Below are 24,816 nucleotides of genomic sequence, written 5' to 3' on the forward strand. Positions count from 1 at the left end.
GTTGGAAACCGGTCCGCATAGTGGCAAGGCCATTAGAAGGAAGGAAGGAAGGAAGGAAGGAATCTGTCTGTCTGTCTGTCTGTGTCAGCAAGGAACTTTCCATGAGATTTCTTGTTTGCAGGTGTGAGAGCAAGCCAAGAAGTTTTTCTTTTTTTTCAGAGAAAGTCATTCTCACCAATTCCAGAACTCTCACTGATAGCACCAGGGGAAAAAAAGTCTTGCGGTCTAGCTGATGAAGGGAGAATTCTTGCTGTTCCTTGTCATCACATGCCAGGATGCGACAAGTAGCAATCACAACTCTCAGGCCCACCTGTGACAGCACGTAGACAGGCAGGCACAGAGAAGGTTTGTGATTGCACCACCCTCCTGGAAGTCTGTCTCATTTGAAATTAGATCATTACAGCCCTTAAGGTTCCATCCTTACAGGTTTTTAAGTAGGCATAAAAAGGTATCGCTTGGTTGCTATCTTATCTCAATTTGCAAGGTTTTAATTAGGCAGCTATTACTATGGTACTTATTTGTTTGGTGGTCCCTGGTTTTATTGGCCTAAATGCTATTCTAACATTATTGCTGGCTGCCTTTGTTTAATGTTAATGTGATTGGGTGTTTTGAGTGTTAATGATAATGTTTTTTGTGTTATTATAAATTTTTTTAAAGACCCTATTGTAAGCCACCGTGCCACAAAGGTTTACTAAACAGCCAAATTAAATAACTAAATGCATACTAGCAGGACCCCTCATTACAGGATTCCCCAATAAAGAATTATGACAGGCTGCCAACAGCAGCTTAATCTTCTGAAGCACTGCAGATTCTGCAGCTGCTATGTGTAATCCCCTCCCTTTATTTCAGCACTAAAAAACAAAAGAGTAAAACTGAATGCACTTTGGATTTCCTTGCTCAAAATCCACTATCAAAAAATTCCTATAAAATGATGGCTAAAATCCTTTTCTGTAAGTTACACTGCACAAGGCGGGTGATATCATGAGCTGTGATTTTTCAGAAATAATAATAAAAAAATCCTGATCCACCCACCCACAATATCAAAAGGCTCCTATGGGAACATTTTCATCATGGAGAAGCCATGGAGGGGGCATTTCTTTAAATTCCATCCCATACCTTCGGAGTGATGATTTTATTGGTACCTGTGATATTCAGAAATTAAGTACTTAGTTATGTATTTATTTTAAAATTGATAGCCCACTCTATATTACAAGATCTCGGGGTGGGTTACAAAGCTGTGTAGAACAAGTTTAAAACATAAGATATTTGAAACAACTTTAAATCAGACTGCATGACATTCAAACATTAAAACCATTGCATTAAACCAGGGCATGATCCTCAACCTCTCAAAGGCTTTAATAAATATGTCTCGACTTGGCACTGAAATAATGCCAGTACTGGTACCAATTGAACCTATGGAGGGTATTCCCCAGTTGAGGTTCTTCTTGCCCCCATCATGTGCCCCTTAACAGTTTTCCCCAATGAAAGAGATCTCACAGAATCATCAGGACCTTTGGAAGGATTTGGATTGCTTGTATATTTCTGAAAAACTGCCATGGCAGGTGATGTTATTAGCTTTATGTAGTGTACCTATGCAAACAGGATTTCAGCTACTATGAGAGCAGAACAGGCAAGTTAGTAACCATGCATATGTGTACATAAAGGGAAAGTTGAGTAATTTGCTTTTAAAACCAGGAATCTAAACATGTGAATATGCAGAAAAATATATTTGGGGAAAGCAGGGTGGGAGAGAAAACAAAGGGTGCAATCAGACTGCTGCCTGAACTTTCTCTCTCTCTCTCTCTCTCTCTCTCTCTCTCTCTCTCACACACACACACACACACACACACACACACACACACACACACACAAACACACACACGTTGTTTCAATGGGAATTATTTTCCTTGAAGTAAACACTCCATCTGCCAAGAAATCACTCCAGCTTGGCCTCCCAAAACAGAAACCGTACAGCTGAACTAGTGGATTCCCAGTGTGGTGTAGTGGATAGAGTGATGGACTGGGACTCTGGAGAATAGAGTTCAAATTCCCATTTGGCCATGGAAACTCACTCCTTAAATATCTCACTTCCATTGGGAATCCTCTCAGGGTTGTTGTAAGTCAGTTCTGATTTGATGGCACATGGCATGCACACACAGTTGAAGCAACAAAGGTCTAGTTCAGATGTGGATTTGAGTCAAGCTGAAGCACATTTCTTTGTGTGTCATGTGATGGTGTGGAAACAGATCACACCAGACTGCTCCGCAAGCAGTGCAAACTGCAATCTCTTTCCCTGTGTCATTAAACCCAAAGTAAGGCAATATTCGAAAACAAAGCAAACGTAAAAAGCCTCACTGATCCAATTACATGTTACATGCTTGAGAAAATCTGTACAGAGAATGTGCAAAATCTGAAAAAGAAATGAAGATGTCAGAGTATGCATATTTGTGATATTTAAGTCATTCATGAAGACAAAGGGACGTGGAAGTTGTGTACTTTATGTTGGAATGTGTAGGCTATGCTATATAGTATGTTTAATATAGTGTGTGCACCAGAACATTACTTCATTCTTATGCCAGAGTACAAACTCAGGGGCCCAATATGGACTGGGACATCTGCATGCAGTTAGGGCAGGCTTAAATCTTGCACATATCCCCATTAATTCACCCTGTTAGGCTGGAAAGAAAATGTGCAAGCGATTGAACGGAAATGAGGTTTGTGAAATATTCTCTGGGAATATATAGACAAAATACAGTTTCTTCTGATAAATGTATGTTCTGTACCAAACCAAACTCCATTGTTATTTCATGTTAGTGGGTGAAGAAAGTATTGAATTAAGAGAGTAATGCAAGGTGTGATTCCTAAGGATGTTGCTTTCTTCAATAATATTCAGGGAATATTAAACAGTAAAAATGGCTCCTTCTGAATATATAAGATATATAAGACTGGATTCTACTTCAGATATTTCATGCTTTGACAAAAAGGTCTGAGGGGAAAACATGGCTTTCCTAGACCAGTGATTCTGAACCTTGAGTAACCCAGATGTTCTTGGACTGCAACTCCCAAAAACCCTGGGCAGCACAGATAGTGGTGAAGGCTTCTGGAAGTTGCAGTCCAAGAACACCTGGTTGGAAGCCACTGTCCGACACTCTTGTCTCAGCTGTTATCTCCCCAAACAATATTCAGTGTATTAATATGAGCTTTGAACAACCAATCTACTCATGTGTCCTCCCATTGTTTTGCTCTATCTGCTTATGCATGAGCACCAATAAATGAGTTCATCTGCTTGAATTTCTCATTCACTCTTGTATAAAATGTTGCAAATCCTAAAACACCATTTTACATACTGGTTTACTGGATAAAAATAATAAATAATAATAACAAAACCAATAGCAGCAACAACAACAATAACAACTCAAGATCTTTCTTTCTCTTTCTTTCTCTCTTTCTCTCTCTCTCTCTCAGGATTTGATACCTACTTTACTTCCCGCACACTGGAGAACAACAGAAGAAATGTGTGGTTTGCAGAGTACTGGGAAGAAAACTTCAATTGCAAGTTAACGATTAGTGGGTCAAAAAAGGAAGACACAGATCGTAAATGCACTGGTAATTTCATTCTTTTTGTCCTTCTCTTGATGCATTACGTGGCCTGCATTGAAATGTCTCTGTGTAGCTGCTGCACGGAAAGCTGGTTGGAGACAGATTGAAACAGAGAGAAAGAGAGAAAAAAGATTGAATGTTCATAGGTTTGGGGTGCGGTTGGGGAGAATAGAAAGCAGAAGCCATGCAGGAAAAGAAGGGAGAAATAGATTAAGTGCTATGCACTCTTTCCATTCCTGCCTGTTGATCCAGCAGTAAGTTGACATTTTCAAATGATTTTGTGGTCAAGAGAAAGAGGTGGTTATCTCATTTTTATTTAATATAGTTATTTTCTACAAGATGAGTATATTTATAAAGAGGCATTGGGGAGGGGAAGGCTGTACTTTCTGCACAACTGTAATGAAACCAAACTGAGGACTACTTTAAGAACTGATTTTATAGAAAGAACAAAGACAAAAGCAAACACAAAAGTATTGTGACACCCCTTGAGACCAACACATTTATGTCAATGTGAGCTTGGTGGCTGTAATCCAGTTCTTCAGACACTTCAGATGCACCACATATGTCTCAAAGGTACCACATCTCAAAAATGTCTTCAAGATAACAGAGTACTTTTGTGTTTGTTTTGTTTCTGTTCCTCTGCTGAAAAGGACTAACATCATCACCAGCTATCTAAGAACTTATACAGTCCACCTTATTTTCAGAGCTGCAGAATACATGAATTATAGGAGTACAGGAGTGCACTTTGCTATTATGTGACTAGTCAATGCAGTCTGTCATTAAGCCATTACTGGTGGGTTGGGGGGGTGTTTCACACAAAGGAAACTATAACTTTCAAACTGGTTCTTAAATTGAGATCATGTTTGGCAGACTGATAGTAGAGAGTTTGGGTATGCTCTGTGCCAAAGTTGGAGGAGTTTGGATCCAGAGAAAGAGAATTTGTTGTTGTTTAGTTGTTAAGTCGTGTCTGACTCTTCGTGATCCCATGGACCAGAGCATGCCAGGCCCTCCTGTTGGGTCAAATTCATGTTGGTAGCTTTGGTGACACTGTCCAACCATCTCATCCTCAGTCATCCCCTTGCCTTCACACTTTCCCAACATCAGGATCTTTTCCAGGGAGTCTTCTCTTCTCATGAGATGGCCAAAGTATTGGAGCCTCAGTTTCAGGATCTGTCCTTCCAGTGAGCACTCAGGGTTGATTTCCTTCAAAATGGATAAGTTTGTTCTCCTTGCAGTCCAGGGGACTCTCAAGAGTCTCCTCCAGCACCACAATTCAAAATCATCAATTCTTTGGCGGTCAGCCTTCTTTATGGTCCAGCTCTTACTTCCATACATTGCTATTGAAAAAACTATAGCTTTGACTTTGCGGACCTTTGTGATGTATCTGCTTTTTAAGATGCTATTATCTTTAAAAAGAGAAAAAAAGAGAAAGAGAATAGTAGCCATTAAAAGAAAGGAAGAGTGAGAGGGATCACATGGAAAGAAAGAGAGGTGGGAGAGAGCCAGAGAGCAAGAGGAGCCCCAGGAAGAGAGGAAAAACACAGAGAGAAAGAGACACAGTGATGACCAGTGGAACATTCCCATAAGTATGATACAGAAAACTCGCAAGTGGTACTTTTCTGAGAAGCAGAAGTTTCTGAAATGTCTTTGAGAGCAGCCTGAAGCCAAGGACTTCATAATATAAGATGTTATCAGGTTGTATCTAACACAGATCTCTGTTGTATTTGGTATAAGCATAGTTGAGCACAGCTAAACCTGGAAAAAAAAACACCTGATATTCTTACAGTGCATCTCCTGTGTTTAGTAGGGCATGCTTCTGGAAAAGGTTATATAATGCAAATACTTTTCTTAAATGAACTGTACCATTCTTGAGAGAAGATCCTTTGCAGTTTGTAGCAGCTTTGCCCTTAATGTCCTCATGACTTTCTTATGGGTCTGTGAAATACTTGAGTCAAAAATTGCGTTTCTATGCAGCTCAAAAGGGAGTTCTACTATAGATTCAGAAGTCAATGAAGTGAATTACCTTGTAAAACATAAAGTAAAGTCCATTCAGATGAGCTTAACATTTCCTTCAGCATGTCAAAATGCTAGTCTTATACCCTGATAAGCAGAAAAGAAACACCTTTTATGCCTACTGCAAACAAAATATGTGTGTATGTATGATGTGCTGTCAAGTTGCATCTGACTTATAGTGACCTTAACAGGGTTTGCAAGGTAAGTGAAGCATTTAAGCAGTGGTGTTACCAGTTCAGCTATTCAAATAATGTAACAAATACTGTACAGTAATCCCATTGAAACAATCTTCTAAGACGTTTTCTGATTGGACATCATTATATGTTCCACTTTACTGGTTGTAGTGTCCACTTAGGAGGTCAATTTTAAGTGAATGCTGTGGGATAATAAACTCTAGTATGCACAAACTGCATTTTTCTGTATGACATTTCTGATGTTTCTCATGGCCTTGAGGGTAAATATGCCTGGTACTACCAGCCACATCAGAGAAATTATCATAACTGCAGAATGCAGGACTAGAAAATGTATTTTATTCTAGATCATTAAAATGCTACATAGTGGTGCAAGTGTGAGCTTTCAAGTATCTCAAACATCTTCCCCAGGCAGGCAGAAGAGTGGAAGATAGTAAAGTTACTAAAATTGTATTCGCAAAGGCTTTCATGGCCGGGATCTAATGGTTGTGGGTTTTTCGGGCTTCTTGGCCGTGTTCTGAAGGTGGTTTTTCCTAACGTTTCACCAGTCTCTGTGGCCAGCATCTTCAGAGGACAGAACAGTTTGCTGTCCTCTGAAGATGCTGGCCACAGAGACTGGTGAAACGTTAGGAAAAACCACCTTCAGAACACGGCCAAGAAGCCCGAAAAACCCACAACAACCATTACTAAAACTGGCTTGGTGTGTGAGCCATTGGGTATCTATAGCCGTGAGATGTAGGTTGTGGACTCAGTGATGATAATAGGCGCTAACTGTTAACAAATTGTTACAGGATTAAATCTGTCATCTCACAACTCACACTTGTCTACAGTGATCAGAAGCAATCGTAGGTGATGATTGATGTTAATGTTACATAATCACAACACCATACAGATATTTTAGCCCTTAAATAATGACTATTTCAGTTCAAATGCTCTTCGAGACATCAGTGTTTGTACTGAGTACTCAAAGGTGTATAAAGGGAAATGCAAGTAGACACCTCAAGGGAGAAAGGAATAACAAGGAGAAAAGATAAAAAGGTGATGTTATTATGGTTGTTGTTTTTTGAGGAGGGGTGGAAAGGGAGACTTCTTTGCTTTCTCTCCCTCTTAGTGTTTTGTGTGTTGTATGGGTGGACAGTGCTTAGGGACAGGCTGCAAGCTGAGCAGATAACTTCCCCTATCCATGTATTGTACTTATCTCAACAGCCCTTATGGGGGTGGGAACTAGTGTCACTCCAGCCAAGACTGAAGGGAATTCCCTTGGGACTGAAGGCCAGTAGCCTAGGGTTTTCTGCTTCCAGACATTGTCTGGACACAAAGCCTATTTGCTGAGAACAAGCAGAGGACAAAACTACCTATCTTGATAGACTTGTGCCTACAGTATATTGTTGTACTTAACAAAAAAACTGTGTACCTGTTCTCTGTCACTGTCAGAGCTTGTAATGCAAACATTTGTTCATATTACCTGATGTGCCAGGTGGTTTATATAAGAACATCAAAAGTAGAATGAACAATTCACATTTAACTAACACCCTCCAATCCTAATCAAGAATAATCATTGCTTCTCCATTGGCCAAAATACTCCTGTGCACCCCATTGCAATTCTCCATATAATTTTCACCACTGCTCCCAAGATGAAGATAGTCATTCTAGACCATGGGGAACCTTTTTTTTTAACACATCATGCAAAGTCATTAATATAGTGATAAGGTGCCAGAAACAATACTAATAATTATGCACTACGCATTCAATTTTGACTACTGGCAGCCCTTTCCAGTGTTTTCTAACATTCAAAAGCGCTGACCGTTCTCTTCTTCTGGGGACATGCAACTTGCTCAAGGCTACACAGCTTGCTGGGTCTTCACTCAGGAGGCACAGTGGAAAATGGAACTCTTGACCCCTGATTCTGCAGCAAGGTGCTTCATCTCACCAAGCTTATCCAACCAGCTTGTCAGAAGATGTTTATCAGAGATCTCTCCCAAGTACTTGTTCATTTGTTACTTTTATTTAAAAGTTTTCTCTCTGTTTTTAATTGATGATGCTCCATTTCTAAAGTCATGATGCGTCTTGATTCTGCATTAGAACCATGCATTTATCTCATTTTACATAAGCTTCTAAGGACTGGACCAGACAAGCCTGTTGTTTGGTCAACTGAGAAAGAATACAGATTTCTGTGTCTGTCTGATACCTCAGTCTTGTAGCAGGCATCTTTGAATTTCGTGGATACTGTCACCCCCTGCAGTGATTATGGAGCCCAAGAAAGTAAAATCTGTCACTGCCTCCATATCTGCACCTTCTATTTGCCAGGAGGTGATGGGGCCAGTGGCCATGATCTTAGTTTTTTTGATGTTGAGCTTCAGACCGTTTTTTGCACTCTCCTCTTTCACCCTCATTAAGAGGTTCTTTAATTCCTCCTCACTTTCTGCCATGCTTTTGCGTAGTCAGTGAAGCAGAAGTATATGTTTTTATGGAACTCTCAGGCTTTCTCCATAATTCAGCACATGTTAGCAATTTGGTCTCTAGTTCCTCTGCCTCTTCGGAATCCAGCTTGCACTTCGGGAGTTCTCGGTCCACACACTGCTGAAGCCTACCTTGGAGGATTTTGAGCATAACCTTGCTAGAGTGGGAAATGAGTGCAATTGTACAGTAGTTGGAGCATTCTTTGGCACTGCCCTTCTTTGGGCATTGGGATGTAGACTGATCTTTTCCAATCCTCTGGCCACTGCTGAATTTTCCCATGATGATGATAAAAAAAAAAAATAGCTCAATGGTCCTTTGATTTTGGGCTGTGGCACCAGGGTGGTTGACATGGCCTTTAGCCTGGTTTGTTCCTTTTTGCACACCACACATATAATGATTAAAGTAGTAGGAAACTCCCCCCCCCCAATTCTGCATTGGCTTTCTCTAGCAAGCATGCCATTGCTAGCACCACTCTGGTAGCCACTGAGGATGATTAAATCCTCTGCAAGCTAGCAAAAATTTAATGTAACTTTTTGGACACCTTACTACTCCCTATACCACACCATGGCTGGAGTGCAATGTGTTCCAGCAAAAATAGTGCACATCTTTATCAAATTTGGTGCATCCTGGTAGTTCGGTACACAGCCTGTGTAGATTCAATAATATTTTTAATTCAAATAATGTATGATTTCCTTCCTTTCGAATCAGGGGGGTAATGTCGGCGTATATAAATTTTTTTTTTTGGGGGGTAAAAGGTAAAAAAGGTCCCTGACTCCTGCAATAGAAGTACAGAGAACCCCAGAAGAGAATAGCTTCAAGTTCCTCAGAGCCCACCACTTTCTCATTAACTGGCACTTAAAGTCCTAATACCTAGAGATGGGGAAAATATAAAAACAGATTGACTTTTTCAATGAAAATAGCAGATTCATTAAATATTTGTCCCTTCATATTCGTGGCTTTCAGAGACCCCCATGAATATGAGGGGATAAATATTTACCTGTTTTTATTCGTCCTTTGTATTACCAAAACAACAACAATAAAAACACATCATTCTGCCTACCGGCCACCAATCAGTTGATTGGTGGCCGATAGGCAGCCACCACCCACTACAGCCAGCCACCCCCACAACCTACCCCCACCCCTTCCTCTCCCTACCTTCTTAGCCCATGGCATGTAAAAAGGGAGACTGGCTGCCCTTTGCAAAGATGGCGGATGCAGCTTCATTTAGCATAGGGAAGATGAAGCTGCCATCTTTGCAAAGGGCAGCCTGGATTCCCTTAGGGCAGGCTATTTTTAATAGAAAGGGGGTGATGGCAGGGATGGGGGTGGAGGGGGGGTGGCAGCGCAAGGGTGGGGGGTCGCAGCGGGGGCAGTTATTAATTTTAATAACTCCCCCACGAATTGACAAATAGCTTCATTATTCATCGCTTCATGGGGGCAACTTCATGCTTTGTGAGTCATCAACTTTTGATGACTCACAAAGCGAAACCACTTGCCAAAATGGTGAGTCATCCCCATCTCTACTAATAACTCACTCTGAGACATTTGTAAGAGAAAGAATAAAAAACATTTCTTTACTTACAATTGTTTGAAATTACAGACTTATGTATGCTTCTTTCTTTACTGCATACATACTTAGCAAGCAACCATTTAAACATTTTAAAAAAAACCTTCCACCAACTGAAAAAGAGGCAAAAGAAACACTCAACAGAGATGCAGAGCTCTTTTTGAATTCCCATGGCTGGAAGAAGCAATTGGTAAAAGCTGGATAGACAATCATCACTTCAACCCAGAAAAGTCCCTACCAGTCACTGAAACCACAAGCAGCATGCAAGATTGCATGCTGCTTGTGGTTTCAGTGACTGGAAGGGACTCCAACAGTTTCACACCTCAGACACATACAGATTCCTGAGGCATGGTGTACTTCACACAACTGCAGAACCTGTGGGCTATGAAACTGATATTTTCATGATGAAATATGATCCTGAGAAATTTGTTTTCTGTTCTTTTGTCCCCCCAAGCATTTTCTCCAATCTAACATTTATATATTTTGGTAGTTCTTCTTATTTGAGTCCTAAACTAGACATCACCTGTGGGTGAGTGGTATGTTGTTTCTTTTTGTCCGCTGGGAAATTATGAGTTTCAGTAGGAAAATAGCAGCAGCAGGGAAAATGGCTGTTGTCGTCTGAAACTTCACCCTGCAGCTGTGCTTCTACCCCCAGTGGAAATTATAAGCATTGTGGTTTTGTCTGACTAAACAAAAAGTCCATTTACTGATTGTTTTATTTTAAAAGTTGGTGAGAAAATTCATGTGACTGTATGTCGTATCTAGTCTAGGCCGCAGCACTAATTTTGAAGGCATAGGAGATACTAATAGAGCTTGTTCTTCATTACTGTTTTCATTATAGAGTTATAGAAACTATTCTCACTAGTCTCGTGACCAATATCTGTACACTTTGAGAAGTATTATATGGAAAGGGAAATAAACTATTATGAAGTCTGTATCAGCAGAGTGTCCTTCAAGATGCCACACTAAAGGGTTTCCCCCACTTAATGCACAAGTGAATGAATCAAATAAAATCTTTATTTTCTGTAACTCTCTGTTGGAAGCGTCTATCTCACAAAGAGTGACAAAGAAAGCAGCATTTTCAAGTGTTCCAAATGCATCTGCTTCTTTTAATGTATCAACTCACAAACTATCTTTAATGAACCATATGCCTTTGGTATGGGACAGCTATAACATAAGGACCCAATGGCTGACTGCAAGCGTAGCTGTTTTCCCTCATTAAGCTGCAGTCTTAAAAGTTGTCTGTCTTTTGCTCAACAAGACATAATAAACTGATACTGGGATAGCATCACCCAGCTTGTCAAATGGTAGGTGACTCCAGGAACTTTCATAATTAGCCATGGATTTTAATAGGCCTGGAGGTGCTGATCCGCTAATGAGTGACTCTGGAGAAGAAAAACTGTAAATGGCAGCTATTCTGTAAAAGACTGAAGTCTCATTTTCCCCCTCCCACAGTGATTCAACAGGAAAAGAAATGTGCCAAGCAATGCAAATATAAAGTGTTAAATATTCAATTCTGATCACCTACTTACTTTGAACTTCGGTGAGAATTCTCTTATCTCAAGCTGGAGCAAAATAAAGCTGTTTAGGCTTATGCTGGTGAACATAGTTGGCAGGTACACTGCAGAGCTGCTTGGTTAGGCTCTGTCTTCTACCAGAAGGAATCACCATGGGTGAAGAAAGGTTGCTTTCTGGATGCTCCTCTAATACGTTATGGCTGCAGGAGATGTGATTCAAATCATGTATAGAAAGCCACAAGGCAAGAGTTTCAGGTCATTAGCATCAGGACCACTAGATTGCAGGACCCAAAGCTGAGACCAGGGAATGGATCCTTGTGATGTCACTGTCATGTTACAGCAGTCAGGGAAGCAGGATGTGAGACTGAGATATATTTTTTTCCATTTTTCTTTCTTCTGCTGCTGGAGACTACAGAACGAGAAGAGTCAGGAGTCATAATGCTGGTGCTTCACTACCTGCCTTGCCACAAATGGCAAACAGAGTTCTTTATTTTTCAAAGAAGAAGAAAAACAACAACAACAACAACAAAAACAGGAGCAAGAAGAGGAGGCTGAGAAGAGAGGTGATAGGAGGGTGTAAGCTTGCCATTTGGAGAATCAAAGCTTCATGATGAGCCTGTAAACCCTGGCATAAACTCAGATGGATGGAGATGAACACCCAGGCTTTAAAGCCACCTCTCTAACACAGTGGTCCCCAACTGTTTTGACACTGTGGACCGGTTGGGGGATGGGGTCTGTGTGCCGGGGGGTGGGGCACCTCCTGTGCTCATGGGCAGGGGCAGTGCTCACTCATGTGGGCGCATAGGCACTCGCACGCATGAACAAAGGGGTGGGGGCTCACATAGTGCATGTGCATACTCATGTGCATGTGCAAAGCAGCACTCGCACACTCATACGCATGCGTGAAGGGACTGTGCAAATGGGCAGGTGGGAGATCTGTCTCCATGGCCCGGTCCAACCAATGCCACAGACCAGCACTGGGCCGTGGACTGGGTGTTGGGGACCCCTGCTCTAACACACACACAAATACTAAGGTATTGCTTCTTCCAGTGCTTCCCACTTTGTTCTTTACCTAGAGACTTAGAGAAGCATAGCTGGAACTTCCCTGAGAATTGGCAAACCTCCATAGGACTACGAGTATTGGCCTATTTTATTCTTGCAGATGAAATGCAAATGGCGGGTGCATTTTTTGTTTGTTTGGGAATTCTGAAAGTTATAATTTCAGAAACACACTTGGGGGAATTTGCTGCCCCACATGCCAAACTTACCTGACTGGGTATTGTATACCTTGCCATGGTTGATTTGGTGGCTGGTTCTGTCCTTGCTTTCTCTCATGCAGTAAAACTGTGGGGGTCAGTTCTAGTATGTTCCATTCATGGGTGACAAAAAGCAACTCTTTTTATATGCCACGAAAGAGCAGTTTGTCAAGATGTGTTATAAAGTTACGTTATTGCAAATTTGCCAGTTTTTTCTCCCTAGTGACAAGGACTATGAAAGGCAATTGCTCAGTTGCTCAGACAGTTCCCATTTGCACAATGCAGAAGTGCTTTATGGCACTATTGTAACTACCATGTGCGTAACTTCGAATGTATAGCTGTGCCTGTATTTATTGAATATTTGTGGAATGTACAGTTTACTGTATGCTTTCCAAAAGATGCGGTTATTAATTCTCCATTTGTATGAGGAGTTCATATTGGGGTATCTGCTGATGCCGCACATTCTGCAATTTTGGGGTCTCTAGTTGCGGGGGAGGTATGTGTTTTATAGCCCAGTGAATCAATGAATAAAAAAATAGCTAAAAATTAATTGAGTTGAATTCATTGGAGGCATCGATTTGGACAAATACAAATTAATGTATTAGCAATTTTTGATGGATTTTGCAATTCATTTTTAAAATCATGCCCATCTCTACCCTTGACATCAACTAACAAAAATTGTTAGTGTCCATCAGCAAAGGGTGTTATATTTCTCCCTTAACCTTTTATGAACTTTAAAAGAGATATGATTTTTTTTTCTTGGCTTTCTATTTCTATCCATTGTTTAAATCTTCTCCTCCCCCTTTTGGCTTGCCAAATTTTATTTCATATATTATTAACTAATTAGCTATATATTCTGGACACCATGTTTACTCTTCTCTTTTTGTCTCTCTGTTATTAGCATTTATCTTTCTTCTGTCACCTATTTCTTCTTATTTACATTTCAACTTTTGAGGTTATTGCTGGTGACACAAACTGGCACCTCGGGCAGCCTAGAGCAAGAAGCATTTATGTCTGAGCTTAGTGCCACCGTAGGTCTGGATTTTTGGCATGAGTGTCTGCCATTTTAAATCATGCTGTCCCATTGGCCTAGAGACTGTGAGGTTATTTACCCTTCCCATTGTACCTTACTTCCAACTTATTTGCAACTCACATTCAAGAGGAGGAGTTACTGTTGTTTAGAGCTATCACCTTGATGCAGGGAATGTAGCTCTCTTTGCTTCTTCTTTCCATGGCAGTGGACCAAAGGGATAGGATGCCTGGGCTTTTAAAAATCTGTTTATTCAACGGGGGAGGCCATGAAGGGGGGAACAGCATGACACTGAGGAGTGCATTGCTTTCTATCACCTGCGGCAGGTAAGCTTGAGCCAAGCTGTGATGTAATCAGGGCTTTGAGCTGCCAATTTTAGTTATCAGCAACTTAAATAAATGCCAATCAATTTAATAGTTGATGTTAATGAATGAATGAAAGAATGAATGAATGAACTCATCTGTTTTATTTATTTATTTATTTATTTTATTTATATCCCGCCTATCTGGTCTGATTGAGACCACTCTAGGCGGCTTACAAAACATATAAAACAGCATATATAAAACAATTCTACGTTAAGAGAGGGTTTCAACAATGAAGGCAAAAGGTGAGGAAAGGAAAAAAGGTCAGGAGTTGATTAAGGGGAAGGCCTGCCGGAACATCAATGTTTTTAGTTGTTTTTTAAAAATACCCAGCGAGGGAGCCGCGCGTCACTTCATTTAAATGTTATACAGAGACAGACATTTATTTTAGTGACAACACTAAAGATAAAACAGATGTCTATTTTCTAAGTATATTCATATTTTGTGAGCTACAAAAAATGAAAGAGATTTCAGAAGGTGATTAAAAATGATGCTTTATTCGTTTAGTGTGCATTGCACCTTTTTCGGTAATTTTTGTCCATTGTGTCTTTCTCCCCTTAACAAAAGCATTTGTTTAGGTCACTTTTTCAATTTCGATGCTTTTTCTGTTTTTTTTTTTTTCCTTTTTAAAATATGTGCTTTAATTTAAGGCAAATTGCAGCAATGACAGGATTATGATCTGAATTTAAATCAGGTCCAGTATAGATTTTCATAGATTTAATACTATTTTCGTAACTGATTAACTGTTTGAATCCTTACATATTACCCTTTCATATCCAAGCTCATGAGGGTAAAATGGGCTTTCTAAAGTTTCTACTTTTTGTTGGCAAGGGGAGGGGCATTTACCATTCTTCATAACTTTGTATTAGATGTCATCACACATTGAGATTTTTCACATGCTAGGCTGTCATGATCACTTTCGAAGTACAAGAACTGATCATACCTTTACTTCCCAAGAGTCCAAAAATGTAGGATCTTTTGCTGATCCAAATAGCTCTTGCATTTTTTGTATCCATCAGAAACAATGTAAAGTTAATAATCTTAATTGGAGACCAAGTTGCCCTCCAGTACTTTGAATTATACTAGGAGCACTTCATAAACCAATATGGTTGCTGGGAATATCTGTCCCCCTTTAGGTTACTGTAAGAATTGGTTTGGTAATGATAGCAGATGGTACTCTCACAAAACAGTTCTGGCATTTGGCCCTGTGAGCCATCTCTCCACTGCATCACTCATCACAGGAAGGAAAACACCTGTTATGGCTTAAATTGCATGTGATTCTCTATAATGGCAGTCTGAAGAGTCCAGGAGAGTCATTCTGATGTTCCTGTTGAAGACTGATAGCAGTTGGCCTGCGTAGGAAATGGCAATAAGCTTTGTAATGGGTCAACGTCTTCTACTTGATAAATATGAACAATTCCCATTAAGCACAGTAGGAGCTGCATGTGCGTGCCCTAGGGCAGCTTTCAGCCCAGCATGTCCTCTGTGAATGACAACTTAAAAGGTTTTGTTAGAGCTTTACAATAATACTGAAGGTTGCCATTTTTTCTTGCTGACTTTTAAGAACCGGAATGTATATTTAAAATGCACAGACTTTCATCAAAGGAGTTTGTTTAACCTACTGATTTGCCCATTGAACCATATATTACAAACTCCAAGCACTTACGTAGGCATGAAAACTCTTTATTTTCTGGTGTTTCTCATCCCCATTAAAATAAAGTAATACTTAAAGGAACGTTTTATCTTGATTTGAAATTTGTGACAGAAATCCAGTAGTAAGGCACAGCTAGAGTAGGCTCATTGACTCAGTGGATTTGGTGAGTCAACTTCTCACAGGGCCCTTGACCCAATGGGCGTACTGTAGTGACAACTTACTACTGGATTTCAGCCAGTCTCACTTTGAGGATGATGCAGCCACCTTAGGTAAGGAGACAGAGTTCCCATTCACAGACTCATAGAAATGTTACATTGTAAGAGTTCATTTCATTGAACCTGTTCATATTCAGAAAAATACACAGCTAAAGCCTCCATAAGTCACCCATGCAACTGCTGACATGGAAGCACATGTTTTAAAATATGTGGGATTTAATTCCCAAGTTGTGAAACATGAAACTAAACTCACCTTCCTGTATTGGGTCTGCCAGGTGTTCAAATCCTTTGATCGTTCAGCAGGAACAAAATTAGTATTTATTAGGATCTTAGGGTATCCTTACAATATGGTTTGTAGGCAATAATATAGGATGCTCAATTTGGCTTTGAGCTTCCTTAAATCCTTTGCAGCAGTCACTGAGCAGTACTATATACTTTCATTGATTAGTAGTTGTGGAAGTGAACCTTGTTGAGGGAAGCCCATATTATTTCTAATCTAAGTTGTGCAGAGCTGCCCTTAAGGGTGCTTACCTTCACAGTTCTGCTAATCAATGAAATAAACTTCATATTCTGTTGGTTGGCAGCTGCAAAAGCCATTGAATAAAATGTACTAAGTAAGCTTTGCTTTATAGTTTGAAAATTGCTATGATTAAACCCCATACAAGGCGTTTTCTCATTGCAGGTTTATGAACCAAGGGCTATTTTGCTTTGCAAAATGAAAAATCATTTCAAAATCCATTGTACTGAAGATTACATACCTGGGTTATAGGTATTATCTTTTTGATTACAGGCAGAACTTTTATGTCATATATACGTAGGTGAGAAATCCACCTTGATGGTCTCCAGAATGACCCGTGTAGGAGGGACTGAATGTGTACGTTATAGCAGAAAAAAAGAACTTTTTTCCATGTTCTGTTTATGGGCTGGAAAGCAAACTTACTGGGAAAAGAAAATTCAATGAGTTAAACAGGAAGCTGTATAACTAAAAGTCCAGTGAAGCCAGCAAATCTTCTTTGTCTTGATATTGAAACATAGCTGGAAACAGAAATGCTGTTTTAATGGTAACACTGTGTGTTCTTGGCCTATAGCTGAGCAGGCCTGGTCTTAATAATAAACACAACACACATATAATTGGAAGGTCCCAGCTTTATTGATTATAGCAACAGTTTTACCTGGCCTAGCATTGGGACTGGATCCAGTTCATCAAGAGTCCCAAATGCCACCCAATGTAAGCCATCATTTTGTGAGGTCCTTCTGGGAGACAGCCTGGAATGACAGACTCTTGGAGCCCTCACAGGTGTATGCCACTTTAGTATTCCCTGCCGTAGAGTCATATGTCCCCCGCAAGTGAGGGCAGTCCATAGCCCTATCCCTTGCTCCCTTCTATGCTTGCTGTGTGAGTGTTTTGCTTCAGAAAGGTAAAAGGCAGTAGTTTTACACAGAGAAGTGTGCAAATTGAACAAACCACAAATATGTTATCATGCTGTTACAGGGCAAGCAGGTGTAACCAGTAGAGCTGATATATATAAAGAAGGTGGGACATGTAATCATCTGTTATAGAAGCATTAGCTGTGCAGAGATACTGTTGATCACTACACAATACATATACCTAATGAGGGGACTAGGAGAGAATGTTACCTGGCAGGAAGTCAGTGATGGAGCAGATTCTTTAGTAGTTGATTTACCAGAGAATGGGCTTATGAGGAGAGACCCTTTAGTGGGCACTTGGGGGCATTTCTGGCTCCTAATTTTAGCTAAAGCCCTGCAGGCATGATAGCAACATAAACCAAGAACCTAAATAGAAATGTTCAAGGATCTTGACCAGCTGAGCCCTATTAAAATCAACACACAAAGTCACAGATATAATGCATGCATACATACAGTGGACCCTTGACTTACAGACGGCTTGACTTACAGACTTTTTGAGTTACAGACTTCTCTGGCCGCAAAATTTAGATTTGCTTGTCCATTTTATTATGCATCTGTGAAAATATTCAGTCATCCAGGTGAGGTTATCTGGAAGTTGAGTCATGGCAACTGGACTTCTTTCTTATAAGGTTGAAATGTCGTCCAAGTAGTTTCTTCAGTCTGAGAGACTTTTACTATGTAAAATACAGAGAAAGAGATTGTTTGCCTCAGCTGATGAAACAACAGTGAAACACCCCTGTACCCAAGAACCAGCAAGATCCAGATTCACACAGACACAGGCAGGGCATAAATAGAAAACATAGCATATACATACATGTATGGATGGAAAAGAGAAAGCAAGGTGCTTGCTTGATTGATAATTTTGCTGCTGTATCAAATGTTGTATGCATTTGACCCATCTATTAAGACTTTAGCCTATCTTCTTTGTCAATCTGCTGAAAGCTATGTTTGAACCTGAAATTTCTGTACCTGGCATCTACTTATCTTTTTAATACTGTACCTGTTTGAAGATAACAGTTCTGAACACTTTCTTAACATCAAAATAATCCACTGGTTATAAAGAAAAAGAAACACAGAAGAGTTTCTCAGAAAACCAGATTTCAGATAAGAAGAACAAAGAATAGATAATACTCATTGCATTACAGAGAAAAGAGTGCGTCATCATGGATTATTTTGAAGTACAGCATTGTGTAAAATGTTTCTGAAAGGATGCCAAGGAGGGCATGAGATTCGCAAGACAAAATGAAGAACTTCCAAGACAAAAAGGGAGAAAAACATGGAAAGCAGCATATTATCAGGAACACACTGTATCTTCTCTGACTTGGGAAGCTGAATAGAATCATGATTGGTGAGGATCTGAATGGAAGATCTTCAAGCTTATCAAGGTGGGGCTCAGAGAGAATGTTGCCCGAAAGTGTGGAAACAAACTGCTGATCAGAGTTGACAATGCTAGACTTCACAAAGCGGCAGTCCAACTCAGTATAAAGCAGCTTATTATGTTTCTATATTCCATTATAAGCCATTTGTCCTTCTCCCTATATTACCACCCAAGAAATGAGGCTATTGTAGTGGTATAATGATTTGAGATGGGAAAAAAGAGACAATTGAGGATATTATATCTACATTTTCCACTTACCTTGAGCAATCAGAATCAAAGAATGATCTGTTGGATTTTTGTTTCAGAAAAGAAATCTCTCTTAGAGTTCCAAGACTGTGAAAATGTGTCTAAAAGTCCAATAACAATGTTGTCAATATTTAACCAAGCTTCAGACATCCAGTTTGAAAGTAAAATTCCCAAATGGTAATGTCAAGCTGTCATCTTGGAGAAGCTCAAGGACTAGTGTCTCAACACTGAAGTCAAAATGATGTAGCCAATATATCATGTGGCCATGTTTGCTTCTGTTAAAATGCTTTCAATGAGCACAAGTGTTAGATTGCTTTTGTTTTCACTGTCCATCCTGCAGTCACAAATAGTATTAGTTAGAGATTTAACTAAAACAACACAGATTTCTTTTAATTGTTCAACATTTGTAGTGTTTGAATGAAGGACTTATCTTACTCAGGGCTCCTGTGCTTCTTGTTACTCTGAGAAACAGGCTGCTGGATAGATAGGCTGTTGCCCTTGTTCAATATAACAGGGTTTTTTGTTTGTTTGTTTGTTTGTTGTTGTTTTTTTTGCAGTCTTGTGTTCAACAGGCAGTTGGCATAAGCGATAGACTTCAACTGTTGTGCGTTAGTGGCCAAGAAAGACAATAAGGAGCAGTTCATTCTTCACGTGCTCAGAGGCTCAATGCCTAAATGCCAAGCTAAGAAATATAATAAACATAAAGAATGCTTCTGGATGGAAATAGTCCACATAGTCATAAAATGGAGAGATTATCATCCCTACTCCCCATTATCAAAGAAGCAGCACTTCTGAAGTATTCAGAAACATATATCTAGCTCAGTTGATCTTACAGATGTGATGGTGAATAGAGCAGAGATTCTAGTCCTTTCGCAGTTGATTATGGTGGCTAGGGCTCCTGCAGAGAATGTTGGGAGGGCAACACATTCCCCTGGAACAAAGAATGATATTTTTATAGCCTGCTGTGAAAATCTATCAAAAGGCTGGTCCAACTACAGCAGTGGTTCCCAGCCTTGGGTCCCCAGATGTTCTTGGACTACAACTCACAGAAATCGTGGCTGGTGATAAATACTTCTGGGAGTTGTAATCCAAGAACATCTGGGGGCCCAAGGTTGGCAGCCATTTCTATTTTAGCATGCCCTGTATTTATAAATTAAGGAACAATTTAGAACATTAGCTTGTGAGGGCAGGTTTACAGTGAATGGCAAGGTGTTGTTGCTCTTTCACAGCAACAAATGGAGCAGTTGAGCTGCATGGTTATAGCAATACCTTTGCTATCCGACCCATAGCTAGAGACCTAGGTTGCTTTGCCAGGAGGCACGCAAAAGGGGCACCTAAGAATAACCATTAGCCTTTGAGTTAACTGACACCGGTATACTCAAACTGTACACTATACATTATAGGAGCAATTTGGTTTTTAAAGGATATGCTGGAAGACTGAGCAGGAGAAAGAGAACCAACAACTGAAGCTTTGATTTAAGACTTTGAAGAGGATTTCAAGTACAGGAATCACGTCTCACAAAAAAGGACATGGATGTGGCCATACAGAATGACAAAAAGCAGACTCAGTCATTCTGAACCATGTCACAGTTCTATATCAAGTACATTTATCTTTCTGGAGCTGACTCATTCGTGCTGTAATGCCAAAGTACTCTTTGGTTCCATTTAGTCAGAACATGGGGCATGAATGCTAAGTGGCACCCAACATTTAATTGCCTTGAGAGATTCTCAAGTGGATTTTCTCTCTCTCTGTCTCTCTCTCTCTCTCTCTTAGCTGTGCACTACTATAAAAGCACAGAAGACAAGTGATGATACATGGTAATATGGGAGGAGGGAGTTAGACAAGAATTGCAGAGTATTCTGGTGGAGAAAGGAAAGAGGAGTTTCATTCAGTTTCTTTTCCTCTTCCATCACTACCACTGCCACCATCCGTTTATATGGTCCTTAACAGAGCAGAAGGGGTTATAGTCATGGCCAAAAATATTGTCACCCTTGCAATTCTGTCAGAAAATGCAACCCTTCTCTCAAAAATTGTTGCAATTGCAAATGTTTTGGTACTCACATGTTCATTTCTTTGGTTTGCATTGGAACAACACACAAAAAAAAACAGAGAAGAAAAGTCAGATCTGATACAATCCCACACAGAAACCCAAATGCACTGGCCAAAATTATTGGCACCCTGTCTAAATTGTAAGAAATAATTGCTTTTCAAGCATGTGATGCTCCTTTAATTTGCGTTTAGACATACCTGTCGCAAGTGAGAGGTGTGGGCAATATAGTAATCATACTTGCAACCAGTTAAGATGGAGAAAAGTTAACTCAGCCTTTGTGCTGTGTGTGACACTGAGCATGGAGAAAAGAATGAAGTGTAAAGAGTTCTATGTGGATTTGAGAGAAAATATTGTGGAAAAATACCAACAATCTCAAGGCTACAAATATATCTCCAGAGATCTTAATGTTCTTGTGTCCCTTTGATCCCTTCCCTCCTCCTCTTATGCTGAGCATAGGAAAAGGAGAAAAGGGGAACCAAGCCATCCCCCAGCCCTGGGAGTGGGAAATCCCTCTCTGCTTATGCCCCCGAGGAACAGCTGATCCATGGGGGCATAAGCACATAGGAAATGAAGGGACAAGTATAAAAGGGTTATATTCATTGCGTCATATCCGTTGGGGTCTCTGAACCCCAAGAATACGAAGCAATGAATATCTGACAAATCAGCTATATTAAACAAATATCCTGATTCATTTTTATATTTGTCCCTATGTGTACTCTAGTCCAGTGATCCCAAACCTTGGGCCTCCAGATGTTCTTGAACTACAATTCCCAGAAGCCTTCACTTCCACCTCTGCTGGCCAGGATTTCTGGGAGTTGAAGTCCAAGGACATCTGGAGGCCCAGGGTTGGGGACCACTGCTCTAGTCCATAACAGCTTATAAAACAATTGTTGGTCTTTACGGAGCCATCAGGTCTGTGGTGTGTTTTCCCCCCCTGTAACAAACTGCATTAGCTACACTGACTAAGGAGTGGTGGAATGGATGGCAAGCACTCACTTTTTTAAAAAAATTTCCAAGGCCTACAGCTCTGTTTTACAGCAGGGTACAAGGAACAGGGGCTTTGTATCAAAGGCGTCACAGCCGGTGCCTTGGAGGGAATGAAGAAAGGTGGCCTCACACAGTCATTCTGTTGGGTAACTCCAAGCATAAAGGAAAGTGAAGAATTTTCATTTCCCTGGTACTATACTTATGTTGTTTAGTTATAAAATAACACCTCCTTTACTTTATGAATAAAAATAATTAAAGGTGCTTACAAAAAAGTTCAGAAGTTTCAAAGAAACGGTTACTTCCCATTAATCCCAGGCTGTAGTAACAAAGGGTGTGATCAAATGGTGGGAAAGGCGCAGGTCTGATTGCACCAAAAAAGGTCACTTGGCAAGGAACCATCTCCCTTAAAGAAAACCTTCCGCCTGTTGGGAAATCGCACCAGCCTAGTCTGCAAAAGTTGCAGCCCTTCAGCTGGGCCAGGAAGGTCCAGCTTGGGCATGGACTGGGATTGGCCTGGCACGCAGTTCCCCGTATGTTATGGGACTGCTGGGAAATAGATTGCACCAGACCACTCCACAAGCAGTCCAAAGTGCAATCTCATTCCCAGTGTGACTGCACCCTAAAGACATCTTTAAATAGAAAATGGTCTTGCAACAGCTTTCCAAAGAAAGTAGGAGTCATGTCCTTCCCAGCACGTAAGAGCCAATGTTGAGCCTGGTAAGAAACATGCATCAAAAGAGCAGCATACTATACCTAAGGATCTCTGTATAGATAACTTTTCATATTTTTTTCCTCACACAATCAAATGCATTGATGAGATTATTTGCTACTGTATCTGTCTAATATTGCTTTGAATTTCATTACTGACAAACTAAGCCAAGTAAATGCAAAATTCCCAGATCATAGGGAAGGAGAATAAAAATAGATTAGCTTGATCATATATGATTAGAAAGCTGAAAGTCTGGCACTGTAGACTGACTGTATTCTAGCACTCAGCCACAGTTAACATCCTACAGGAGAAAAGGCATTACTTCTTCAACTTTGCAAGTATGTGCTGCTTTATCCAGAGTGAAGGTATATGCATAGCACGTCATACAGCAAGCACACTGGTTTTCCAGGTGAGTGTGCTTACCTAGGTTCAGAAGCAACCGTTGCCTGTGCCTTTAACATAGTTGCACTTAAAGCATTTTAAGCACATAGAGCTTTTGTAACACAGTTGACATAAATATCATTAACAGAACATTCTCCCCTTTGTAACATGGTGCTTTCCCACCATGCAGGACCCCTGCAGGCTACTTAACCTCACTCTGCTCACCGCAGGTTTGCAGAGCATTCTTTGCTTAAGGATAAAAATTGTTGCAAGATTGAAGGATTGGATGAGTAAAATGAGATCGAAGGATCAGATTATGGTCAAACTTCAAACTAATAAACTATCATGGTATAATTATATTCACATAGACAGTTGGACAAATGAATGGCACATGATAAATGTACAGAATGCACTAAGTACAAACAATTTTTATCATCACATCAAGTTATGCAGAAAGATGCTTTGATGAAGGGAGTAGTAAGTAAAATATATAATATAATTTTGGAACAAGAGGAAGAAGAGATAGGAAGAGAAGGTTTGAAATTAATTTGGGAAAATGATTTAAAGACAGAAATTCAAATAGAGGATTGGATAAAAATATGAAGGATGAGAATTTTAAGGTTAATGTCGGTAAAAATAAAGGAAAAAATTTAAAATCTGTTTAATTGAGATATATGACTCCTGTGAAACTGAATATAATAAATTCAGATTACTCTTAAGCTTGTTGGAAATGTGATGAAGAAATTGGCACAGATTATATGCGATGGGATTGTAAATTGGTTTAGAAATTTTGGAAGCTGATTTTTAAGGAAAGGTGTGATATTTTTGGTAAAAATATTGAATTTAACTCTAAAATTGCTTTGTTGCCAATTTTGATAAGATAGATCTTGATTATTATTTGATTATTATTATTTGATTATTATGCTACCAACATGAATTTGACCCAACTCCGGGAGGCAGTGGAAGACAGGAGGGCCTGGCGTGCTCTGGTCCATGGGTTCATGAAGAGTCAGACATGACTAAACAACAACAATATTATTTGAAGGAATTGATTTCTAACTTTATGACAAGTGCTAGAATATTAATAGCTAGGTTTTGGAAAGATAAAAATGATATTAAATTAGAAGACTGGTATGGTGGAGTATGAGACATTGCATTATATGATAAATTGACTACTGAACTCAAGATGAAAAGAAGAGAAATAAGTTCAAATATTTTATGCTATTTGGGGTAGATTTGTTTTAGTGAATGAAAAGAATTTGTATTAGTGAATGGAAAGTGGAAAGCCTCTAAACAACAAATCCATACAGTTTTGGAAAAGACGTTTGTAATAAAAATATTGTTTAATGGGGTCCCATGGGTATGGAGCCTGTAGAATTTAGTGTATAGTAAGCACTATTATTTGTATTTTTGTGTTTCTTTTTGTTCTAAAAATAATAAAAACCATTTATTAAAAAAAAGGTTCTGCAGAGCATTCATGTTGGCTAGACTGCTCTCTTCAGCCCTTCTTCAGGGCAGACTAAAGGGAATCCCACGCCAAGAAAGATTCTGCCCTTGTGGAAAAGAGTCCCCTGAATTTCTTCTGCATACGCTTTTACACTGCCCATTTAATGAACAAATCAGGAACAATCTAATCCGCCCATTGCTGAACAAGTTCCAAGGCTACCCTTCCAGTTGGTTAGTAAAATACTGCTTATCAGACCAAAACCCTTACATCACTGCACAGTTAGCAAACTTTTTCTAGCAGCAATGTGTAAGAGGATGGTGTTTG

At 39.8% G+C, this 24,816-nt stretch overlaps 1 protein-coding gene across 4 annotated transcripts in view; it reads left to right on the forward strand.

Annotated features, from left to right (window-relative positions):
- Positions 1-24,816, forward strand: part of GRM7 (glutamate metabotropic receptor 7) — a 568,639-nt gene that overhangs the window by 366,788 nt on the left and 177,035 nt on the right. For all 4 annotated transcript variants that reach the window (XM_072989463.2, XM_072989462.2, XM_020791423.3 and 1 more), the window contains exon 5: positions 3,466-3,606. In XM_072989463.2, coding sequence (XP_072845564.2) covers positions 3,466-3,606 — 141 coding nt within the window. The remainder of the gene's footprint in view (positions 1-3,465; positions 3,607-24,816) is intronic.

The sequence above is a fragment of the Pogona vitticeps genome, chromosome 2, assembly GCF_051106095.1.
Source record: "Pogona vitticeps strain Pit_001003342236 chromosome 2, PviZW2.1, whole genome shotgun sequence".
Taxonomy (NCBI): domain Eukaryota; kingdom Metazoa; phylum Chordata; class Lepidosauria; order Squamata; family Agamidae; genus Pogona; species Pogona vitticeps.